A 24,762-nucleotide genomic window follows, 5' to 3' on the forward strand; every position below is an offset into this window, starting at 1 on the left:
CACACTGTGGCGACGTCTGGGGGTGTAAGATCCCCCGCTCCCGGGCCTAGGCTTTGGCCTACAGATCGCGCTCTGCGGCTGCGGCCGCGGCTGGGAGGGTGTCGGTCTCCCGGGAGGCCCACCCCCCGACTTCCAGCCGCCACGTTGGGCGGCGGCCCCGGGCCAGCCCGCAGGGTGCGTGGCGCTGGCGCTGGCGCTGCAAGTTGACCATTTTTGCGGGCGGAGCGCGGCGCCGAGCCTGGAGCTGGGTTCAGCCAAGGACCTGTGCCGCCGTGCGCAGGCGGGGACCGGGCGTGCAGGGGAGCGCCCAGGGCGTCGGAGGGAGCCCCTCCGGCTCTCTACCCGCTTTGCGGCTCTGGTCTTCTCCCTAACTTTCGGGGGTGGGGGGCGGTTCTGGCCTACTCTGCCGGGCTTGGGGAATTGGCTGCGGTCGTCTGGAGGGAGAATTGCCCTTCGGCGGCTGGGGGCGGGGGGGAGCGGGTCCCCCTCCTCTCGCCTTCCTTCCACCTGTTAGGCAACGCTCGCATTCGCGACAGCCTCTACCCTCACGGCGAGGACGCACCGTGAGACCCGGGAGGCCGGGAGATTTGCAAGCAACAGGCCCAGATGGCATCAGAGGTCGTTCCTACAGCAACTCTGAGGCGAGACCTACTGTAGTTGGGGGATTTGCCGCATTCGAGAGGGAGAAAGGAGGTTTTGACCTAGGACAAACAAGGAAGCTCGGCCAGAGATATTAAGTACTCTGTATTTCCAAGGATCGCACCACGTCTTTTTTTGGGGTCTCTCTTTCCTTAAAAAAAAAAAACCACCTCTGTTTCACAGAAGAAAAAATTACAGAGCCCCGGTGGGGCGAGCAGGCCCCCGTGTGGACCGGGAGAGCCGAGACTGGCGGACCTGGACGACGGGGATGGCTCCCGGGCCTCCGGGTTCCGCGCCAGCCGGGCACTGAGCCGCGAAAGCGCCCGCGTTAGTAACAGCACCAAATCATGAAGGAACTCTCCCTGCTTTAATTAAAAAGGGGAATCTTGGGAAAACTGGAGCAGATTAGCACAGCGAAGGGTTGGTTCCCTGCGATTTATTTTGATGCATGCACGACACGGCGCACACATGTCGGTATTTCGGCTCAATTCCAGAAGCGACTGTGAGTGTCCACAGGAGTTCCGTATTCCTGTCCACACTGCACCCAGGAAGCCCGTAGCCCAAATACCACGCTGAATTATCAGTCGGCCCTAGCTTCATACAAATGAGAGGAAAATCATTTAACCCCTGGAGCTGTCAAGTAACCTCTTCAGGGTACACTTTTTATTTTACACGCGGCAATTAAAAGATCCCAAACCCCAGCCGAGCGACTGAAGCCGTCTGGCAAAATCTCCAACCTGGGGGGTGGGGTGGGCTGGGAAGCGCGAAGCCAGTAAAAGTCCCAAGGCGCCGCGGCCGGAGGTGTCAGCTGCCGGGGAGCGGAGGCGATCTCTTGTTGGGCAAAAATCCTGACGTGACTTCGCCGGTCTTCGTTTGGTGGTTACATCTGATAGCGAAAGGGATAGTAATTTCTAATAAGATTGGACGGGGCCGAAAGGACAGAGCCGCTGGTGGAGGCAGGGATGAGGGAGAGGTGCCGAAAGCTGGGCCCCGGCGCGGTCGCTCGGACCGGACCCTGCGCAGTGCCGGGCTTTGGCCGGGGCGTCTCCGGCGAGGAGGAGACGCAGAGCAGAGGAGAGGAGACAGGAGAAGAGTGGCGTGGGGGCGGGGGCGCCGGGGCAGGGCCGCGCGGCGGGGCTCAAGGGAGATTTCGTGGGCTCCCCGGCAGGAGCGCGCTCTAGGAGCAAGTTTGCGGCTTGGAGAGGCCTTTATACCTGGGTCGGAGCGGCCGGCGGCAGATTGTGGTGCTGGCGAGCAATTGGACTATTGTTGATATGCTAATGAGGCGATTAGGCTGTTGGTAAAGAGCAGGAAAAGGGAAAAGTTTCTACCATTAGAGGGAGATCTCCGAGCGCACACGGGAGCTCTCTCCCTTCTCGCCTCCTCCTCTTCGCCCTCCTCCTCCTCTTCCTCGCCCTCCTCCTCCTCCTCCGGCGCTCGCCGCCCGCAGCCGGCACTTTGCGCTTACCCAGAGAGTAGCTCCACTTGGGTGCGAGGCGGAGAGGGGGCAAATCCATTCACGCCGATCCATGAAAATGCTTTGGAAACTGACGGATAATATCAAGTACGAGGACTGCGAGGTAAGCGTGGCGCTAGCTCAGTCGTCCTCACGGCCGCAGGCTCGGAGCTGTACTTCCCGCGCCTCCTCCCCTCCTCGAGGCCAGCTGCGAGGTGCGGGTGAGACAAACTTTCCCCAGCGCAGCGCCCGCCTCTCCGATTCGCCCGAAGAGCGCAGGGGAGAGGCTGCAGAGGGAGGATGAGGACGTTCCCTTCTTTCATTTCCCTCCTTCGGAGCCCCTGTCCCACTTCCCCCCTTTTCCTCCTGACCGGTTTTGACTGTGCCTAAGAGTAGAGCGAAGAGAGACAAGCTGGGTTTTCGAAGCAATTGCTGGCAATTGGGCACGCGTCCGTGCACTCTGCGTGTCTCTCCAACGAGATTCTGAGGGCCCAAGTCACCAGGAAAAGAAAGGAAAGAGAAAACCCTTTCCCCTCTTTAACTTTGCCTCTGATCTTTAATATTCCTTCTTTATGTATTCATTCTTTCCTCCCTTCCTACCGTCCCCCCACTCGACTTTTCTCAAAACGCTCTTTTCTATTTGGAGAAGGCCCCCCCCCCCCGCGCACTTCGCTCCCAGCTGGGCTGCACCTCCCAGTGAGCGGGCTTAGTTTGGGAACACGCATCTCCCAGACTGCTGCGGGGCTCCTCCAGGTACACTATGTTATTCAGGAAGTTCTAGGCAGTTTCTCTCTCCGAGCTACTTGGTGGGCGCAGCCCTGGGGTGGGGATGGGAGGCGGCACCGCGCGGAGCCGGCTGGCCGCCGGCTCCCTGCACAGCCGCCGGGCACTCGGCTGCGTGACCGTGGGAATCCTGGCGGGGCTGCCGCAGCCTCCGGTGCGGGGAGCCCGCCCGGCCGGTAGAGCGCGCCGCACTGGAGCCCATTTTAAAAGCCACGATTCCCGGAGCTCGCCTTCTTGGGGCAGCCGGGGAAGCCCCAGGACTACCGGCCGGCCGGCGGGAGGCGCTGGGAAAGGGCCTGGCGGCCGCTGTCCCAACCCCCTTGCAACTCCCCGCTAAAAAGAGCCGATGAGTCACGGGAGGGGGAGGGGAGAGGGCCGCGACCGGAGAGATTACCTAAGTAAATAATAAGTGGCAGTCCCGGCTTTTGCTAGTTTTTCTTTCCCCTTTTCTTTCTTTCTTTCTTTTTGGCATGTGGAGCCATGGGAATGTCAAGCTGTCTGTGTGGGCGCAGCGGCGGGGTCTTCACTTGAAGTCAGAACCTGGGCTATGTGAACGATGTGTCACCCGTCCCCTTCCTCCTCTCCTTTCTGTAGACTATTTTAAATCTTTCCCGTTTCCCGGGTCCTCCTTTTTCCCCTCCCCCCTCCCCCGGGGCACGAGGTGACATCCCAAGGGGACGGGTGCTGCTTATCTGGGGACTCGTGTCGTGCGCGATGCGGGGCGCAGAGACTCCATGTCGGGCCAGTCGCTTTGTTTTCAGGGCTGGGGGGCCCTTTCCAAGCTGGTCGGGGTGACACTGAGCCCCTAAGCCTCCCAGGGTGGATTGTCGCATCCGGACTGTGGCCCGGGGCTCGGGCAATCACCTTCTCGGAGGCCGAAACCCGCGGCGGGCGGGGTCCGAAGCTCCGCGCGGCGCGAGCTGCCCGTGGGACCCAGGTGGGAGTCGATGCACTTGCACCCCCAGAGAGGGACCCTGTGGGGCCGCGTGTGCATGTGCGTGTGAGTGAGACAAAAACAGATGAGAAGCGAGAGGAGGGAGAGGAGGATAAATAGAGCGAAGGCTGTTTCAACAACTTTGCGGTGGGCGAGCGCCGGAGCAGGGATTTCGGGTTTCCGAGCCGGCTTGGGGCCGTCTAGTTATGTCGGGCTCTGCAGGGACACGCAGGAGGCGAGGTGCCGCTTGTTCCGACACCCCGGCGGGCAGACTGGCAGCGGCGGCTGGGGGAGAGCGAGCCGTGTCATCCGGGGGGGCGGGGGGCCTCGGGCGGGAGTGGCCCAGCCAGTCAGACGGGTTTGCGCCGGGAGCCGGGAGCCGGTGCCAGCGGCGCCCGGGCTGGGCCGCCTCGCGCCTCTGCGCGCCCCGGGCGGCGTCCCGGCTCCCCCTCCGCGAGCCCCGGCCCCCGGAGAGCCGAGGGCAGGGCGCCCGCCGCCGCGGAGTGTCCAGCCCCGGGAGTCCGCGGGAAGCTCGAGCGGCGGCCCGGGCGAGGGCCGGGCCCGGGCGGCGTGCCGGGCCATGGAGGAGCGGCGCGGGGGCGGGCGGCCGAATCCCGAGCCCCAGGCCCGGCTGCGGAGCGGAGAAGCCCGCGGCCGGAGGCGCCCGGGAAGCAGCTCGGGCGCCGAGAGCCAGACGAACGCCCGGACGCGGGCCCCGGCAGCTCCCGGCCGCGACGCGCGGCGCCCGCGGCATCCCGAGGTCTGCCCCAGCCTTTTAGGTCTGATTGTCCTCGCTCGCTTCCTCTCCCCTCCCCCTCCCCCGCGGCCTCCCCCTCCGCGCGCGCCGGCTCGGCCCCCTCCCCCTCCCCCTTCCCTTCCTCCTCTAGGGCTCTCCCTCCTTCCCGCCCTCCCCTCTCCCCACTCCGTGCTCCTCTCTCGCGCCCACACTTTCTTTCTCACACACGCACGCAGACACATTCTCCCTCTCTGCGCGCTCGCCCTCGGTCTCCCTCTCTCCCTCTTTCTCTTTCACTTTTGCTTGCCCTGCAACCTTTTAAAATGTTGCCCCTTCCCTGTGATTCGCCAGCCGCGGCGCCGCGGCCCCCCGCGCGCTCGCCCGCTCCCTCTCTCGCCCGCTTTTTGTCTCTCGCGCTCCCTCTCCCCTCCTCCGATTTGCTACACTGAGGCTCCCGTCAATGGACTGCATTGAGAGCCGGCTCCGGCGCGAGTTGCCTCTCCGCTTCACGCTCGATTTCCAGGCATTCTTCCCTTATTAAGTATTCGTGTAATATTAATAGTCATGAATATCTGCTATTAGCAGGCTCCAGGAACGCTGCCCAGCGCGGTTATTAGAAGCTCAAGCGAAGCCGCCGCTAAGAAAAGAGGGGGAGACACGGATTAAGGAACACGCGCGCGCGCGCACACACACACACACACACACACACACACACAGACACACACACACACTTGCTTTTTGCCTTTTTGGGGTTTTTCATTTTTTAAGGAACTTTGAATCCTACCCGCTCACGGCAGGATAGAGACCGTGGGTTCGACCAGCTGAAGGCGCCGCTCGAATCGGTGGTTCAAGTTCGGATGGACCAGAGCGGGGCTCCAGCGCTCGGGGGAGCGGCGGCGCCGTGACCGGAGTCCCGGGTGGCGCGGGGCTCTCGGCGCCTTTTGTGTGGGGCGCGCTCGGGCAGCGGGGCAGCCGGGCTCTCCGGGCTTGCTTGTTGTTTTCCACCCTGACTCGTTACCCCAGACTCTTCGCAGATGTTAGTTCACAGTTTTTCAGCTATGGTGAGTCCCATCCCCACCCCCATCCCTGTTTCCTTAGGAATTTTACTCTGGAAAACCTGGGGCTGCGGAGCGGCCCGTCCTCCTCGCCCGGCTTTCCTTCAGGGCACCCCTTTCCGTTTGCATTGCCCTCGCTCCTCGCATCTCTCCCTGTCTTCCATCCTTCAGCCGAATGCGGTACCCCCCATCCCCCGCTCGACCTCTCCCGGCGCGCAGCCCTACCTCGCCGCTACTTCCCAAGGCGTGTTTCTTGCCACGTTTGTCTTTATTTCCTCGCCTCTTCACGTGTTCCCGAGATGTTCGCAACATTTGATGCTTCATCCGGCTACAGGAAAAATGCCGCCCGGTGTGCGCCTTCTTCCCCTCGGGGTCCGGGGCTGAACCTCCGAGGGCTCGCATTGCCTGCAATCTACTCTGTTCGCTTGTTTTGCAAGAGAATTGCAATAGAGGAACCCAAGTCAGGCGTTTCTTCTGCCCTTTGGGGCTGGGGTGGAAGGGGCGGGGGCCTCCGCCCCGGGGTGCACCTCTCTCTTTTAAACCCAAGACAAGGCTGGATCTTTCCATTTTAAACCTTGGCTTGACGTCCCTCTCTCCCCGTCTCTATCACAAATCGACCCTGTCCAGAAAAAGGCTTCTAACTGAGGAAGCGGATAAGACAGACCCCCGTCCCGCCGTTAAGACCTTCTTTAAGCTGGTAACTTAAACGTGGGCTTTCCTTACAGCCCTCTGCGAAATATGCTTCTATTTAAATAGTCATGAAATGGTAATAGCCTTTGAATGGGTAGGACCGTTTTCCCCCACATAAATGGAACAGGGTAAACAATAACGCAGTGGCAGGCAGGTTCAAATGCAGGGACAGAGAAAAGGCCGCTTCTGCTGTTTAATATTTAGTAGGAATTTTAATTTTGCGTAAGGGAGGTTGCACTCCACAGCTTAACGGGCTGTGTTCCGGAAGGCCCTTTTTCGCCTTTTCCCCCCTTTGAAAGAAACGCCTAAGGAGAGTCTCTTATGGCCCCTCACTGGCACAGTCGAATTCCCTGCGTATGGGGAAGGGCCCTTTTCACTCCCGGAGTATTTTCTGAAAAGAACCGCCTAGGGCTCCTTTCTCGAGGCGGCCTGCGGACGGGGACGGGCCGTTTCCCACGCAGCCCTGAGCCGTGCACTCAGTGTGGCAGCTGTAACTCGACGCCCGATTTCTTGTTCTCTGCCCCTGCCCTCGCTCTCTTCCAGGACCGTCACGACGGCACCAGCAACGGGACGGCACGGTTGCCCCAGCTGGGCACTGTAGGTCAATCTCCCTACACGAGCGCCCCGCCGCTGTCCCACACCCCCAATGCCGACTTCCAGCCCCCCTACTTCCCCCCGCCCTACCAGCCTATCTACCCCCAGTCGCAAGACCCTTACTCCCACGTCAACGACCCCTACAGCCTGAACCCACTGCACGCCCAGCCGCAGCCGCAGCACCCGGGCTGGCCCGGCCAGAGGCAGAGCCAGGAGTCTGGGCTCCTGCACGCGCACCGGGGGCTGCCCCACCAGCTGTCGGGCCTGGATCCCCGCAGGGACTACCGGCGGCACGAGGACCTCCTGCACGGCCCCCATGGGCTTGGCTCAGGACTCGGAGACCTCCCGATCCACTCCTTACCTCACGCCATCGAGGACGTTCCGGTAAGAGGCCCCGCGGGCGGCGGGAGAGCAAACGCAGACCCTCCTCACCCACCCGCGAGAAAACGCCCGGAACGTGCAGCCCGGGGGGCCCGGGCTTTCCCTGCCCGGCGTTTACTTTCTCGAAATCTCCTTTTGTTTTTTCGGGTGGACACTCTAAGGACCCACCGAGACAGCCGCCTTAAAAAAATGGAAAAGAATTGTACTTGAGCGTTCTGCCCCTAGAACAATGGCTCCTGGAGCTCCTTCAAACAATGCCTGCATATTACCATTGAGAAATTAGACGAATGTCACCGTTGACGGTACCTTCCCCTCTCGACGACAGTAAACTGTTTCGACGGGGAGAGGATCTAATTCCACCGCTGAGTCTGTCGTGGGGATTTCTCCCTGTCCTGAAAAACGTGTTAGAGTCAACCAAAAGGGCTCGTTGAAATGCCCTGGCCATTTAAAAGAAAGTGTGAAAGACACACTGGGAAAATTGCTTTTCCCGGATTTTATGAGTGCTAGTGATATCTGAAAGTTATGTGTATACCCTACCCTGATTACAGAATGGCAAGTAGCAAGTCCGAGCAGGAGGACATTAAATGCAGCCTTTTTCTCTTCCTCGGGGTGCTAAGTGCTGACCTCATAAATCATTAACTGGGTTCCCAAAGCCTCTCAGAACCCGCTACACCCCCATATTAAATGAATGTTTTCAGACTATCGGGCAATGCATTCTTTGAGTTCTAATTCAGTTATCAATAAATGCAGTTTGAAATGATTTCTAAATAAGCATGGTATTAGCGCATTTACTGTTTACAATGCAAACCAGGCTACTGATAATTTGAAAATACTTTATGAAATTAAATTTAAACCGGCATCTCTTGCTTCAGTTCTACATATTTATGGTTTCCTCACAACCTTCCTGAAATGGAATTAGAGCAAGCCAATAATTTTATTAAAGCTGTAAAGGCTCTGTTAATGCTGCTTTTCTTTGGAGAGGAAATGTATCTGGATGTGATTTTTGCTAAAATGCTATTTCAAATTACTGCATCAAATATTGCAGCAATATGTTCGTTGACAGTTTAATGATTACTGCATTAGATTGCAAAGAAAATGGTCAGATGAACTTACCTGCTTGCTTGGTGAATTTAAAATATTATTTAAGTTACATAGGAAAATAGAAAATTTATTACATCTCTCATTTGGCCTAGTTAATCACTGAAATTTGTTGGTTATGTTTAGCAGCGTAGCATGGAAAGTAGGAAAGTAGGCAGTTGATCCAATGTGGGGTTTACTAAGCATTGTGTGTGTGTGTGTGTGTGTGTGTGTGTTTTCATACATGTTTTTAGAAACTGATACTAGACAGTGCATTTCTTGGAAAGTAAAATGAGACGAGCAATAGCTGAGAAAAGGGCCATTAAAAAGCAAACCTGGAAGTTGTGATCATTTTAGTTCCCCTTCCCAAAGATTCTCTGAAACCTTATCCTAGTCTGCTCCTTGGAAATATTTGAATTGCAAAATAACGTTGCGAGCTTTTGGAACAACTGTGAATTAGAATTGCTCTACTTTGCAAAAATTCCAAAGTGGCTGGTGTGAATTCTTGACACCGGTATAGTCATTCTTCGTGGTGAGATTGGCCTATAGGAGAAATTAATCAAAAGATCAAATAAAAACAAGGAAACCCAGTTGCTGCTCTTCCCCTTCCCTCCCCCACCTTTTAAGAAAAAAAATTCTTTCAAAGGAATTTGGGTCAGGAAAAGGGTTGTTTTCAATTTTCCCATTGCTGCAACAGTTAACCTTTAATAAGAACGACTGCCAAATATTTAAGAAAATCAAATCGATGGTGAAAATTATTTAATCATTAATATCTCAGTGGGGTTTTAAACTTAACAGTCTTCCCTGTATGGACAAGGTCTAGAAATAACACAAATAAAAGTATTATGCCACACTACATTTACTTTATGGGTTTAGGGTGCATGCATAAAGGGATCATATTTCCCCATATAGTTAAAACACAAGAACTGCAGCAGTAGTCATTTCTGAACATTTCTCAATTTAATTATACTTAAATCCAGAAGCACTTTAGGCAAGTTACAAATGAGAGCATTGAGTATAATAAAACCTGTAATAAAGCAACTTAGTACCATCCACCCGGAATCATTGCGATCAGGCACAATTAACAGGAGCATAAATCCAAGACAGAATGGAAAATGTTCGAATCAGTATTATTGTTGGACAAAGACTAGAGAAGGAAGTAATAGTTTTTTTAAATGGTAATGCCTGTGTTTGGTAATGATTGTGAAATCTTCTATCTCAGCAGCCCTGGTGCTAATTTGTAAACACAGGCAGACATTATATTGCCTGTCAGTTTCTGCATTAGAAAACACGATTTCATTTTACTTTCTAATCACGTTTTGACTCTAGCACACACGTATACCCATCCATCTGTAGAAAAAAAGAAACCCACACTAACAAACCCAAATCTGCTACTGGACACAGGAAAACCTCAAAGGATTTTTGTTTGTTTGTTTCTCTTTTTATCATTTTCATATCCCTATCTGATATCCAATTTAGACAGTAGTCCTTTTTAAATTTTTTTTCATTTATCCATAAGTGAAGGTGTGTATACACGTTTGCTCTTTATCACATCACCTAAAACGTTTCCAGTACTCCCCCGTTACTCCCGACTGTCATTTCTATTGTGTTTCTCTGGCTTTTGCTGCCTGAACGCCGGAATTGCTGAAGTCCGAAGCTGCTGAGGCGCCAAACTAAAGCTAGGTGTATTTTTAAAGGTTGAACTGACTGTGAGAAAGATCAAAACTCGGTTTAATTTCCAAAGAAAGTTTTATTCCCCACCCCCAGCTCCTTCAAATGTGGATTCTTTGCTGGGGAACGAGAAATTGGCCGTGGGTGTACAGTGAAACCTCTTGAGCTGCAAACCCCCCAATTCCAATGAGCCAAGATGAGACGTTTATATATAAATGTCACTAGATGGGAGGGGGGGATTTTGAGTCCACACCTTCCCCTCCCCGTATCTTGCACGAAATATTCATTTCCTTTTGTTTTGATTATACACTTACATCCATGTGTATCCTTTTGTTGCAGCATGTAGAAGACCCGGGTATTAACATCCCAGATCAAACTGTAATTAAGAAAGGTAAGCCATTTCCTTCTGCATTCCAAGCATGTCCTTACAGGCACAGTGCTATTTAAAAGAACTTGCAGAGCTGTGTTTATTTTTTTCCAAGTAGGATTTCCTAAAGGCTCAGAATTAGCGACTAGATAGGCATAGAATAGCCATGCTTAAATGATCGGCTTTCGGTATGTTAGTAATGGCAACAGGCTAGCTTTGTTCTGATTCATGACTTGAACATTTAATTTAGTTTAATGATATCTGGACAAACACATGAAATGTGTAATAGTTGAACAGATTTGGAAGTGGCATTTCAGTTTTGGAACGGTTTTAACAGTTCATTTAATCCATTGCGTGAGTGGCCATGAGTGTTAAGAAGTGTATAATGCTAAAAACAGTGCAAGTAATTTAATATTAATACAGGAGCAGATGATAAAAAGACATAGCACTCCTTAGCAGAGGGGAAACAATCTTTCATGTTCTTACATTTAATTTCTCATTAGCTGTTAAGGGTTTTTAAACTTTGTGAATTAGGGTAAAAATTTGGCTTTTGGTTAAAATTAGCTTTTTGAAGATGTCAGGTTTATTAGCGTAAATGTTTGGAGCAGAAATTGTTTTAAAAAAGTGTCAAGTGATTTGGATGGATTTGTAATTTGTGTTGCGTTTAGTGGGTAGGAATAAAGTTTACTGGATTAAATGCTATTCACAGCAGTTTTTTTTTTTTTTTTTTTTTTTGTTATGGTGGCAATGTTACATTTCGGGATTCTAGGCACCACCAGAGGACGATGCTATATAAAACTGTTCCCATTTCTAACCCCAATCAGTATACTGCTAGCGAGTTTAAAGTTTCATTTTTGCATCTGTGAAGTCTTTGTCATGTCAAATTAGATGTGCAAGGGATAAATCTTAAGAGATGCTCTTTCCAAGTCGACATGATAATTGGCTCTTTTATTAGTAATCTCTCAAGAGTTCGTTTAACTCCTATTGTCTCTATTAGCCTCCCCAGAGCTATTAATGTCACAAGTGATCTGTCCAAAACCTAGAGCCCTCCCACCTCCCTATACGTCTAAAATATCCCCATTCAAGAGGGAGGAGTACTGTATACATATATTATCATGTATTATTCTGCATACGTGTATTATTATGTATGTCTCCATGTGGAATTTTAAGATACAAATGCATACTGTACTTAAATGGTTATGAATGCATCTGAATTATATTGGTGTTAGAAATGTAACGTGTTAGTACACTTTCTGCTGGCCTTGAATTTTTTTCTAAGTATGGTGGATCCAACGATGAAGAGCTTATGATTTTAACTAACAAGAACATATCCTCCCCTTCCCCCCTTCCCAAATTAGACGCTTAAGCGTAAGACTATTAACTCTTTGCTCATCAAAAGAACACATTGCTGGTTTTCCACGGTAGGCCTGTTTATCCTTTCTCCCAGTTCAAAACGGGGCTTGGAACGGATTTCCAAAACTCGAGTCTTTTTCACAGATAAACATAGGAAAGGGCCTATTTATCAAAAGGATGGGATGTGACAACAGAAGCCACCACTTCCCGGCTTGGTGCCTTGAATGAAATGCTCATGTACAGGCCGCTTTAGCCAGCTAAACTCTCGGCTGATTTTAATTATAGGTCTGTGAAGCAGTTTCTCCCCAACGCTAAACCCCTCGCCCCACGAAAACTCCCGAGCCTACATAGCTTGCTCTCGGTTTACAAACGCCACCCCCTTCGCTGCACCCCAAGCCCGTGCGCCAGCACCCCGTCTGGGGGCCACTTCCCTCGGAGGCTGAGAGCCGGGAGGGTCACGAGTTCACCACCATCTCTAGACAGCGCCCCAGCGGTTAAATGGCAAGGGTCCAGGGAGAAGCAAAGGCCTGGCTGGCGGGGCTGGGCCGCCCCCCGGCCGCCGGTGAGACGCGCCGAGGGGCACAGGCTCCATCCCCAGTACCGGGATGGAGCAGGGACTAGGGCAGGAGATGGGGAAGGAGCCACGGAATTTTCAGGGCTGGAAGAAAAGCGGCGGTTGCGGCGCAAGCCTGGGAGCCGGCCCGGGCCGGGACGAGGGCCGGGGTCGGGCAGGGCTCGGGAGGGATCCTCGGCGCCCACACGCGGCCTCCCCGTCTGTCTCCGCAGGCCCCGTGTCCCTGTCCAAGTCCAACAGCAACGCCGTCTCCGCCATCCCCATCAACAAGGACAACCTCTTCGGCGGCGTCGTGAACCCCAACGAAGTCTTCTGTTCAGTTCCGGGTCGTCTCTCGCTCCTCAGCTCCACCTCGAAGTACAAGGTCACGGTGGCGGAAGTACAGCGGCGCCTCTCACCGCCGGAGTGTCTCAACGCTTCGCTGCTGGGCGGAGTGCTGCGGAGGTGAGGCCCGAGCGAGGCCCTGCCCGCCAAGCATTGCGCCTGCGCCGGGCCGGCGACGCGGACGGGCCTCGCGCCAGGGCCCTCCCTTCGCGGGAAAAGAAAGGGGCGGGGAGAAGAACGTAGAACCCGGTGGGTGGGAGCTGGGGGCGGGGTGAGGCGGCGGGCGCCTGCGCACTCCGCCGCGTTCCCGCGCGCTCCGTCGTTCCGGGGGCGCGCCCGGATCGGCCGGCGCAGCGCGCTCAGTGGGACCTCTGCCTCCTCCCACCCCCTCCCCGCGCGCACGCGCAGTTCGCTCCGCCGCGGGCTCAGTCCCGGCCGCTGCAGCCGCGGGGCGCCGCGCGCCCGCCTTTTCCCTCCTCGCGCACACCTTGCAAGCCTAGGAAAACTTCCTCTCAGGCGCCTCACTTTGCCTTACCTCCATGTAGGGTCTCCGATTGCAGCCCGCCGTCCCTTGAATAGGGTTTAAGCAGAAGACAATGGTTTTCTCTAGTCTCCGTGCCACGCCCCCGGGTCACCAGAAGCAGACCCTCCCGCCCGAGGTGCTCGCACTAATGGTTCCGATGTACCGCGTCCCCGTGTGTGCCAGGCAGCGTGCGAGGCACGTTTACGTGCATTATGTGTGGTCGCTACCGACGATTGCATGTTGCCTATGTGGCCAGGGATTCTCGTCTCACCCGCGCGAGGTCGGAATGATTCATTTCGTAGATGAGATTTTATAAGGGTCGGCGAGGTGAAGCACCTTCCCTCAGGGCAGGTTTGTCCCTCCTCTGGGCTTTTTGCTCCTAGGGTTCCACCCAGCGTTGTGTGTGGTGGGTCTTGCGTTGCACTTTCCCAGATAATATTTTCTCCTTTTTCTCCTTTTTAATTTTTAATGAGAAAGTGGACCCAAACTTCATTCTTTTGACATTTATTCATATATCTGTTTATAGACCCAGAGTTCTGCTGTGATGGGTGTATCCCATACAAAGGCCACAGAGTTTAACATCAGCTATTCCACTCTTTCCTTCCTCCTTCACGGTCATTTGCTGTCCCTTTGTAATCTGTCATTGACCCAGATCTGAATCCGCCCTCTGCCTTTTTCTGCCCCTTCCCCCATCCCCAATATTGGAGACTGTTTACCTAGGGGAGTATAATCTAATCCACACAATTAAAGAGCACTTGAGTAGGGAATAAAATCTGAAATTAATTAATTTGCTGTTTTATTTAAACAATTTATCTTAACCACTTTCTGATTATGGGAGTCTATTTAGACATCTATTTAGAACCACCTCCATCGTCTCTGAAATCAGGGAAATTTTTAAAGGCTGATATCAACTTTTGACTTTTCTAGTTAGGCTGGTGACATGGCATGTAAACAGTTGGTGAAATGAATTTCCCACTGGGGCTAAAGCCAGAGAAAGAAACGTAAGAGTGATGATAACTTTGGTTACTCTGAATAACCTAACAGCAGATCTTGCAAAGACAATTTAAAGACCCCATTAGGATGAACTCAGAAATACTTCACACCCTAGAGATGAGAGCTGTGTTTGTCTGTGGTTCTTCTTTAGAGAGTTGGGAAGTCAGAACCTTCCAACCTGCCACAATAGTTGCAGTAATAACTGAACACAGGGGGTGCTTTAGAGTTTAACAAGCATTTATCGCCTATGTTCTTTCTGTACCATTCCTTCCTTACATATCTCGGGGCCAGGATCCTTAATTTTTAAAAGTACATTTTAGGAAGTTTTCAAAATGACTACAGTGTGATGCAGAGCAACCAAATGTTTTCTAAACCCCTTTCTCACATGTATTTGTGAAACAGGGCGAAGTCTAAAAATGGAGGAAGATCTTTAAGAGAAAAACTGGACAAAATAGGATTAAATCTGCCAGCAGGGAGGCGTAAAGCTGCCAATGTCACCCTGCTCACATCACTAGTGGAGGGTAAGTGAGTTCCCTTGCTAAAGAGAAGGGAAGTTTCTTCTGAGAAAATGGCTAATATTCAGTTGCCAGATGTTTGGTTGTATTTTGTCAGTTGGGCAGTTTCATTTTTCCAGAAAACATAGCCAGAAGTGAACGGAATTCTTTCGTGTCAAAAAACTATTTGCATTTATTCCTGTCCTTTCCTCTTCCCCTCTGCCACAAAATTACACCTCCCTAGCCCAATTCTGACCTAAACAATGTGAAAACTTAAGAACTGCATATTCTTCAAGTTCCAGTCTCCTTTATAGAGCTCAGCAGTAAATCACCTAAGCTATTCTGACATCTGCGTTTGAGAAATGCGTGACCATTACTTCCTGAATTAATTTGGGAATCTTTGACCTGCATCCTGATTTAAGACCATCCTGAAAGCTCAGGGTTATATGCCCTTTTAGGTTTTTGTTTTCCAAACATATGCTCCCTTATCTCTCATTTAATTGTGCTTCTCTACTGGAGAGGAAGAAAAGTGATCAATTTTAGACTTTGAGTTATTTGGATAAGAAAAGAAAAAAGAAATATAAGCATTGCAGAAAGTGTCTCATGTCAGCTTTTTACACACACACACACACACACACACACACACACACACACACACACACTCGCTTCTAAACCCCTCAAAACAAAAGCTCACCCTGTCCTCACTCGCTGTTCTAGATACATCAGAATCCAGTCACAGCAGTCACATCCCTACTTCCTCTAGATCTTTGTTAAGTTTGTCCGATACTAAATTGGCTTAAGTTTGGGTGTGTTGGAATGAATGTATCGGTCTTTTGCATTTTCCTTTGTGTTCCGTTGGAAACGTCTTATGCCAACAGGAAAAAAAGAGGCACTTAAGTTATGGCGCAGATTTCAAAACTACCATTTATATTTAAAGAAGGCACTTAATCTTATGTACATCTTGTATTTGAGGAGACATAGTATAATTGAATTCAAGTTCTAGCTTTGTAAATAATTTTAAGAATATTTAAAAACATAAAATTGAGAAACCCTATGAACCATTCGTTAATGGTGCCCAAAATGATACTAATGTGACTGTTAAGCCATAAGCAATTGTTCAGTGCCAGAAACTCAGCTACAGTAGCATTATATTAAAAATAATACCAGTACATTGGGAACCCACCGTTCAGACCCCGAAACAATTTTACGCAGAGAAAATGGTAAGTAGCGGCTTTGGGTGTAGTGTGAGAGTGTGCATGGTTTTGGGGTTGAGTCCTGTAGCAGGGAAGCAGTTTCTGGAGAACTGTTATTGTTTGTGATCCGCTCCATTTTATGGAAACAAGCTCAGCGGAGAGGGCTTTGATGCTCTAATTGGCGCATGCGTTCTTCCGGAGCTGGAGCTAATGGCAGGAAGCCCTGCAGTAAAAACCAACTGGTTCAGGAAATTAAAACCAAAGATTCGAAAATCAACAACACAGGCAGACTCAGTGGAGTGACCCTCAAATCCTCTTGGTTAATCGGTTTGGATGAACAGATAATTATATGCGATAAAGTTAAAATGTAAACCCTTAGTCGTTCCCTTGCAGAAAAGCTCAAGGAGTAATTATGAATATCATTTATGAATGTGTTGATAGGTGTGAGGTTGGAATACAAGAAACATTTTGAAAGAGAAGGTGGGGGAATGTCATCTGGGTTGGGGATGAGGCTGCAGGGGAGTTGATGGGATTTTACGTTTTCCAATCCTCTCGGCCTTCTAGGCTAAGTGGCCATTTTCCCTGGGAAGTGCAGCCACCAGATCCTACAGGGAAGGAAAGAAAATGCCTGAAATGGGAAAACAAGTAGTGTGTGTTTCCTACAACATCTGGGTTAAGGAAATAAGGGAGTTGGGAGGCAGTTTTGATCCCAGCGTTTTTCATTCTCTTGCCCTCGTCCCCCTCCTCTCACCTCTTGCCAGGAGAGGCCGTCCACCTCGCCAGGGACTTTGGGTATGTGTGCGAAACTGAATTTCCTGCCAAAGCAGTAGCTGAATTTCTCAACCGACAACATTCCGATCCCAATGAGCAAGTGACAAGAAAAAACATGCTCCTGGCTACAAAGTAAGACATTACCTCTACGGGGTCTCTGTGTCTCACTGTCAAGAGAAACAAAAATCAAGATCGTTTTTGCTCCCACTTTTGGCCTCTTTTCCTTTTGTGTTGATCAGCTCTGTTGTAAATATTGAAGTTACAGCACAATCTAATAAACCATAATTGATTTTAAAGGGGCAATACAAGGAAGATTGTGAGTGCGTGTTTCCCTCTTTCCCCTCTCTTTCACCCCACCTTCTCATTTTTTTAAAAAAAATTAACGTGTATGGGGGTGGGGTATATAGTAGGGATTTGATGGAAGCTGAGTGTGGATTTGCGACTATTTCTGGTCAGAAAGACCAGAATCGGGTTCTTTTTTTTTTCTTTTTTAACCTTTTGTTTTATATTGGAGTATAGTTGGTTAATAATGTTGTGATAGTTTCAGGTGTACAGCAAAGTGATTCAGCTGTACACATACATGTATCTATTCTTTTCGAATTCTCAGAACCAAGTTCTTAAAGGAGTGACAGACTTTCCTGTATCAGTTTTTGTCTCTTATCAATATGCTCTCCAAGGGCAAGGATTAAGCAGTGGCCTGCAAAATGTTCAAGCCAGAAGCTGTCCTAGTTTCAACCCTAATCCCTTCTCCCGTTTCTTGCCTTCCTTTCTCATCCTCCTCAGAAGTGCTGTGTACACACACACACACACACACACACACACCCCACAAGTTCTAGCCTACAGGCGAGTTGTCAAATAGGTTTCAAAATGGCCCAAGTTATATTCCCATCGGTGCCTGGGCTGAATAGGCTTCTGCAGGTGGTGTGTGAAAAGAAAATGACTGTTTTGATATGTTTTCTGGAAATTAAAAGGCCTGTTTGGAAGCCCTTAATTATCAAAGTCGACGTCACAGGAGGGCATGGAAGCAGAGGGCAGAGGCAGCGGCCTCAGGCAGGGCAGTTTCTGGCCTGGGGACACCAGCTGGCCTTGGAGGAGGTAGCCTGCCAGTGCTTCCTGTTCTCCATCCCTCCTTCACATCCCCCCACCCAAAGGCTGCTGCTGCCTCAGGAAGGCCCACCTAGTCCTTGCTTCCCAGATTCAGAGACTGAGCTTCCCCTGTGCAGGCCACGTCACCCGTATTTCAACTTTTCCCTCTTCTCTTAGCTTCCTAAACACACCCATGTTCACAATTTCCCTAGACAATTTTTTTTTGGTGTGTGGGAAAAGAGGTGGAATGGGCGATTGAAATGTCTGTTTCTTCTTCCCCAAACCACTCTGAATTATCCCCAAGGAACACTTTTTTTTTTTCGGGTGACTTATTTTTAAAGGCAAAATAATCCCAAGAAAAATTTTGCCTTTCTTGTGCACATCCACCCTGATCTGAAGGCGAATGAGTGGAGAGTTCATCCCCCCAAACTGCTGCTGAGGTCTCTAGAAGATTAGGGAAGAGGGGCCTCCATAGTATTTTGAGCAGGACAGCTGATGGGTGCATGCTATTGGCTGTTGAAGAGATGCTCGCGTTTCTGACTCCTTGCCCCTCTGACTCACCTTTGTTTCTCTCCTAACGTGTGAAATGTTTTCTTGCGTCTAGGGTGCTTGGTGTGAGCGAGAGAGGAGGGGGTTAGAAGTTTGGTGCAGCTGAGAGGTGAGAGAGAGAGACACACACACACACACACACAGAGAAAGGCAAGAGAGAGGCGTGTGTGGAAGTGTTTAAAGAGAAGCAGAGTTTAGGTGGACTCTGACAGGTGGCTGGGTCTCCCAACATGTGCCCCTCCCCCCCAGTCTGTGTCTGGGGCTCTGGGTCAGGTCAGGTGTCGGCGTGATCCAGGCAGAGGTAACGGCAGGGAGCAAGGTTTTCTCTTTGCTGCTGCTGCTGCTGGCTGCCCAGCCTCATCTCTCTCTCTCTCTCTTTCTCCCTGCTCCGCTTGTGCTGCAGACAGATATGCAAGGAGTTCACCGACCTGCTGGCTCAGGACCGATCTCCCCTGGGGAACTCGAGGCCCAACCCCATCCTGGAGCCCGGCATCCAGAGCTGCTTGACCCACTTCAACCTCATCTCCCACGGCTTCGGCAGCCCGGCGGTGTGCGCCGCGGTCACGGCCCTGCAGAACTATCTCACCGAGGCCCTCAAGGCCATGGACAAAATGTACCTCAGCAACAACCCGAACAGCCACACGGACAGCAGCGCCAAAAGCGGTGACAAAGAGGAGAAACACAGAAAGTGAGGCGCTCCTCCTGCCCCGCCCCCTGCCTGCGCCGCCTCCCTGGCCCCGGCGCGCCCACCCACTCCATCTCCATCTCCATCATCTCCATCATCTCCATCATCGCCATCTCCATCTCCATCACCCCCACCACTGATCACCACCGGCAGGTGACAGCTCCGGGATCAGCAACCCCCCACTGCTGCTACTGCTGCTGCTGCTGCCGCCGCTGCCGCCACCGCCTTCGGTCCGGAGTCTCGGGGTCCCGGGGACAGCGCTCCACTGTGAGCGGGGCGACCCCGCAGTCTCAGGCCCCGGCCCCGACTTCCTCCATCAGCACCAACTCCCCTTTGCCCTCGTGTGGAGCCTAAGAGAACAGAACAGGCCGTGAAGCCAGCAAAGAAAAGTTCTGTCCGAGTTTGTGAACCTTTTTTTTTTTTTTAAACTAACAAATCAACAACGACAACAAAAAAAATTTAAAACTTTTTTTTTTAGAAAAAAGAACGTAAAAATTAAAAAAAAATTATATGAGCTTCATGGGACGGAATCACCACCTTCTCTTACATACTTCAGATTGTAGCCATACTAAGAAAAAAAAAAGAAAAAAAAAGGCAAAAAAGGCTAATGACATTTTTATCAGTATTGTGAATAAACTTGAACACAGATACTCGAAGTTCCATGTCTTGTCTTCAGTTCTAGAAGTTTTCCCTCTTCCAGGTAAAGCGACCAACTTGAACTCTCTCTGGCAACACGATTCACAGTTCTATAAGGGAATCAGTGTTCACGTCTCTGTATATATTTATTTATGTGTAATTTAATGGGAATTGTAAATATGGTGAGTCTGTTTTAAGCCTTTTTTTTTTAATTTATCTGGTGATCTCGTTTACCTCTTGTTTAGTGGGTTTTGAATCTTCCCTATTAGTTCTTCATGTGGTTCATGGTACTTATTTAGGAATCCAAGGTTTGGGGGATTTTTTTTTTCCTCTGGTATTCATGAATTTAGCCCTGTTGTAGCATGTTAAAGACGACAATGAAACAGCTGAACAAATAAAAAAAGTAAAATAAAATTTTATAAGTAATTAGTATTACATTTAGCTCTTCATTGAACTGAAAGAAAAAAGTGATATTGGACCCTGGAAAGATTTTTAACTTGAGTGGTTTGGCAACCGTTCTATGTATTGTGGAGAGAAAAAAGAAAAGTTTATTTTATTCCACTGTCCTCCCTTAAAAGCATCATTTGAGCAATAAATGAGTATTGTCTTTAAACCAAGGGTTAGGGATTCCCCCCCCCCCCCGCTTTTTGTTCAAAGAACTTCAAACATTTGGGACCACCTGGTATTCTGTATTTTCACTGGCCATTTTGGAAGCAGTTCTAGCTGTATTGTACTGAGTTGTGCTGGCAGTAGTTTCCATGCCTGTCAATGTATCATAGTCCTTTGTTGCCCAGATAAATAAATATTTGATACGCTTTATGTCGATTTTTTTTATTCAGTGGCTGTCTTTACCCAGGCGTATTTTTGTTCTTGGCAGTATTTTTTATTCAGTATGGTTACAGTAATTGAGTTTAACCCTCCCTTGGCAATTGCTCCTTGCAATAAGCAGCTGAACCCATTGTTTCCCTCAAGTATAATAAAAACTTACTTTCAACTTGGAGTTCAGAGCAGGGTATCATTTAGATATTCCACTGAGTCTGTATTCAGACAAATGACACAATAAAACCCAATGTATTCGTTTGGATAAAAGATTGTTTGTACTGCTAAAGGAATGACATACTATCTTTTCCTTACTAGAAACATTAATTTTATTATTAAAAATAAAGTTTTATTTATGTTGATCCTTTAGGTTTTCATTTGTGTTTTGAAAACCAAAATATAAGACCTTCAGAGCCAAACATTAAGGATGACAAGGAAGATGGAGAGCAGACAGAAGAACCTCTCGCTCGCCCTCCATAGCTACTTTGGAATCTGTCTCGGAGGATAACTGAAATTTAAACTGTTCGTTCATTAGCACAAAGGAAATACCCACTTCAAAGTTCACTTACTTGCTCTGGCTTCTCAGTGGCTAAGACATGCAAATGAGTGAACACCAGCTCTAGTTTTCTGGGAAGAGTGGCAGAAATGTACATGGAGCAGGGACAGAGAGGGCACATCGTCTTCCATGTATTTGAATATTTCATTTAGAGATGAGTTCATTACTGTGCTGTTCGTAGTAGCTCTTGAGGTAGCAGAGGGGACTGGGAAACTGTCGATTCCCAGAATCTTTTCTGCCTGCCCCCTAAATGCCCACCCACCCCTTTCCCTCACCACTGGGGCTCCCTCCTAGGACCTTTTAGAAATACAAAAGCTTCCCTGAGGTGGGGTGAGGAGGGAGGGGGAGGGCTGCGGATCCCGCCCCCCGCAGGCCCGTCCTAGCGCTTAGCCCTCACAGAAGGAAGGACTTCCTGTACATAAAAATGGCGAATTCAGAGCTTTTGTAAACTGATTTGGAAAGTCTTTGCTTTGGGAGTGAGGAGGATTTTTAATGGTTTAAAAGAAGAAAGTGGAGGTCGTTAACTGGAAAGTTCACAGGAAAGGTCCTAGGAAAAGTATCTAGGTATACATACCGGAGGAGATTCAACATTTGTTCTTCCGGTTTGACATTCTAAAGGACTAAAGAAGCAAAGCATGAGACAGTGTCCATTTTGCAGCCTTTTGCTTTCTAATCTCCTTATGGAAGGCAGTGTAAAAGCAATCTCGACAGACGAACGAGAGTTGGTGGACTCTAAATTCTATTTTCCGAAGCCAGAGAATTCATAACAATGGTGGGTTTAAAAAAAAAATTTCAGATGGAAAGTGTACTATCAGAACGCGGTGCGGCAATTGTTTTTTAAAGCGGTTATTTATTATTTCCTAGAGAGACTGGTTAACTGTAACGTACATGTAACAAAATAATGAGGCGAATGAACCCTAACTGTACATACTCTTGACAGAAATGAAATGCACACAGCATCGTAGCAGGTGAAGTGAAGCATTGTCTATCAAGGCTGTTTTTCTTGGCTGCATCTCAGATTGTGTGAGGATCCTAACCTCAGGCACAATAGCATTCATAAGCAGCCATACATTGCTTCTCTTTCTCCAATGACACATAAATACTCATTTTAAAACGAAAACAATCGTATTAAATACCATTCATTCATATCTGGATTTACAGATGCTTGTTATGTTGGAAAACCTGAACCCAGTATAATCCTTGCATCCTGAGAAAGATAGAAGGGAAATAGTGTGTTAGAACATTACAAGGTCACAATAAACATGGTTTCCAAATGCACAGAATTAGTTGTTTTTATTCTGTAGTAGGACATGCGGAGGATCATGATACTGTCGTTTTCTTTTTCTTTCTTTTAAGCAAAACATTTAAAGAAACTATGCATATTTTTAAGGGGTGGGGCGATTGGAGGGGGTGTTATTAAAAATGACTTTTATGGCTATACGGATTTTGGCTTTCTCTGTTGTGACCAACGTATATTCTCTAAAACACATGGTGATTACTTGACAGGTCAGGTACTTATATACTAACAATAGTGATTCTCTTTGGATTAACCCAAGTTAGGATACACAGTTGAATTATGAGGATGCTTGCTAGGCTGTGCTAATTACCACGCCCAGTTTTTATGGAAACACACTGTTCCTTCCAGTTTGGGAGTCATCATTACCCCTTCTATTCTCCAACACCCTTTAAAAATCACAATCCAATCCATTCCTCCCCAAAATCGAATATTAATATAATTTGAGTTCTTGATGGAACTACCATCAGGACTGCAATGCCCCGCAGCTGAAATAATATTTAAAATAGAAGGGATTTGACATTTGAGAAGTCAGTGGCTTGAAATACCCAGTTGTACTTAGCTAATTCAGTCCTTAACCTCTGGTTTCAAATAAATCAATTACAGTCGATTCCACTTCAGTTCAGAAGTGCACAGGGTTTTAGTTAATTGAATACATTTTATTCACTTGCTAGGAATATTCATTTATCAAAATTTCAAATTTAATGTACATTTCTTTATAACTCAGGTTATGTTGGATTGCACAATCAGATCAAATTTGCCCTGGTTTCCCCAAATGCTGCTTAAAATCTAAATTTCACCACTCTTTACAAAACAGCGTCTCCCCATTCCTTTCTCAATCAAAAGTAAATTCATAATAATTCCAGGTCAGGTAGGAGAGCTGTTTTCTCCCCACAAAGAAAAAAAATCTTATATGTGGTCATCAGCCTTGTGTTAAGTTTAAATAGGTTAAGAACAGAACTGGATTAATTAAGTTTTTAAAAAAGTATTGACCTGAAATTAAAAAAAAAATTACGCATGGTTTCCATTAGAGCTTAACTTTGCTGCAGCTGACAGGTATGACAGCATTTTGTGGTCTTAAAGCCGCAGGCCCCTTTTCTTAACCCTCTCTCTTCCTCTGCTTCCCCCCTCTGGCTTTTGGAGAAGTGCTTGAATAAATAGCAAATTGTTAACTGAGAGCAGTGCGGTTAAACGTGCCCAAATGAAGTTGTGCTTTAAACAGATATTGATGTATGCAGTGTTTTATATTTATTGTTTGTAGCATCCTGCTGGCAGCAGTTTACTGTTTGGAAAGGAAAGGGGTTAATTAGCGTCATTATCAATCACTAATGCTTGCCTAACGTGTCCAAAGAATAATCAAGTTAGAGGACGGCATGAAGCCAACAGCTGCTTCATCCCAGTTACAGATCTGCTCCTAAGCCACTCAGTTCTAAGGTCGGGGGGCGGGGTGGGGGGACGGGGAGGTGAAGTGAGGGGAAGAATCCTCATTACTTGGGTAAAAGGGCTATAAAAACAAGAGATCCAAGAGGCGGAAAGTACACGTAAATAACCAGCACTTTCATTCTCTGAGTTACAGGTGCAGAGATGGCAGTGGTCCTGCGGCAAGACTACAGAAATGTGTTCTTTAATTTGTTTGATTATCCAAGTGGGGCATTTGAAGAAACACATCTATGTTTCCCTATGGCTTAGCGCTATGTGGTAAAGAGACATCTGAAATGCGAGGAGAGAAGAAGAAATAACCCATACACGCCACAGACAAACCCAAGTCAGCTCCCAGCATCACCCAACCCGTCCATGTCAGAAGAATGAAACCACAGAACACACCAGGTAACCGTAGTTCTCACACCTCTTAGGATGCTTAGGGGTATTTTTCCTTGTGAATTTCAACGAACAACTCTTTTTCATATTAAACTAGGTTGCTGCACAGGTATGCCATGTCAGCTTTCCATTGTTATTGCTACGATGATACTGTCCTTGTGACACACCGTGGGAGAGAAACTGAAAAATTTGACCCTGTGATGGGTTTCTCCTAGAAGCTCGTCTTTAAAAACATTATTTGCCAAGTTAACCATGAGTTAAGAACTAAAGACTCCATTAACGATCAGAGTTTACTCAACTGTTTTTCTGAAGGCAGGAATGAATTAGTCCAAGGTGGAGTATATATTAACAGAGAGCAATTGTATGATTGAAGAAAACTATGATTTCTGTCCACAAAAGCAGTAGCCCAAACTCATCTTTGCCCCTATGGACATAGATGAGAAGCATTCTCAAACAAATCATGAACGTAAGTCCTTCCCTGAAGAAGTCATTGCTGTTTCCCATGGAAGACAGCAGGGTGGCCATCAGAGTGGGGAGAGAAAAGGATGTTGGAATGGAAAACTGTGTAATTCACGTGTCAGGGAAGGTCTTGTGCTTAAAAAATGCTCTGCTCCTTAGGATCATGGCTGAGAAAAAGAAAGGAGGGAATAAAAGAGATTTGGGGCTGGACCTGGGAGCCCTCTAAGTGTTAAGTGTTATTCATGTGTAAAA

The 24,762-nt window shown here is 48.8% G+C and overlaps 1 protein-coding gene and 1 long non-coding RNA gene across 3 annotated transcripts; one reads left to right on the forward strand and one right to left on the reverse strand.

The window, feature by feature from the left end:
* Positions 1–1,270: 1,270 nt before the first annotated feature.
* LOC307059690 lies at positions 1,271–2,217 on the reverse strand. Its single transcript, XR_013811137.1, has 2 exons — positions 2,108–2,217; positions 1,271–1,933 (listed from the first exon to the last, which is right to left on the reverse strand). It is a non-coding gene; the product is annotated as an uncharacterized lncRNA (long non-coding RNA).
* Positions 2,169–20,745, forward strand: TFAP2A (transcription factor AP-2 alpha; the record flags this gene model as incomplete). 2 transcript variants are annotated; one of them, XM_079713857.1, is made up of 7 exons in its annotated part: positions 2,169–2,219; positions 6,837–7,271; positions 10,356–10,407; positions 12,523–12,754; positions 14,553–14,671; positions 16,599–16,740; positions 18,647–20,745. In XM_079713857.1, 7 exons carry the CDS (start codon positions 2,169–2,171, stop codon positions 18,933–18,935), a joined length of 1,320 nt encoding a protein of 439 aa, XP_079569983.1. In that variant the 3' UTR covers positions 18,936–20,745. The 2 variants fall into 2 exon arrangements, with proteins under 2 accessions (XP_079569983.1, XP_079569982.1); XM_079713856.1 differs by lacking the exon at positions 2,169–2,219 and adding an exon at positions 4,393–4,572.
* Positions 20,746–24,762: the final 4,017 nt, after the last annotated feature.

This window comes from Hyperoodon ampullatus (assembly GCF_949752795.1).
Source record: "Hyperoodon ampullatus genome assembly, chromosome: 10".
NCBI lineage: Eukaryota > Metazoa > Chordata > Mammalia > Artiodactyla > Ziphiidae > Hyperoodon > Hyperoodon ampullatus.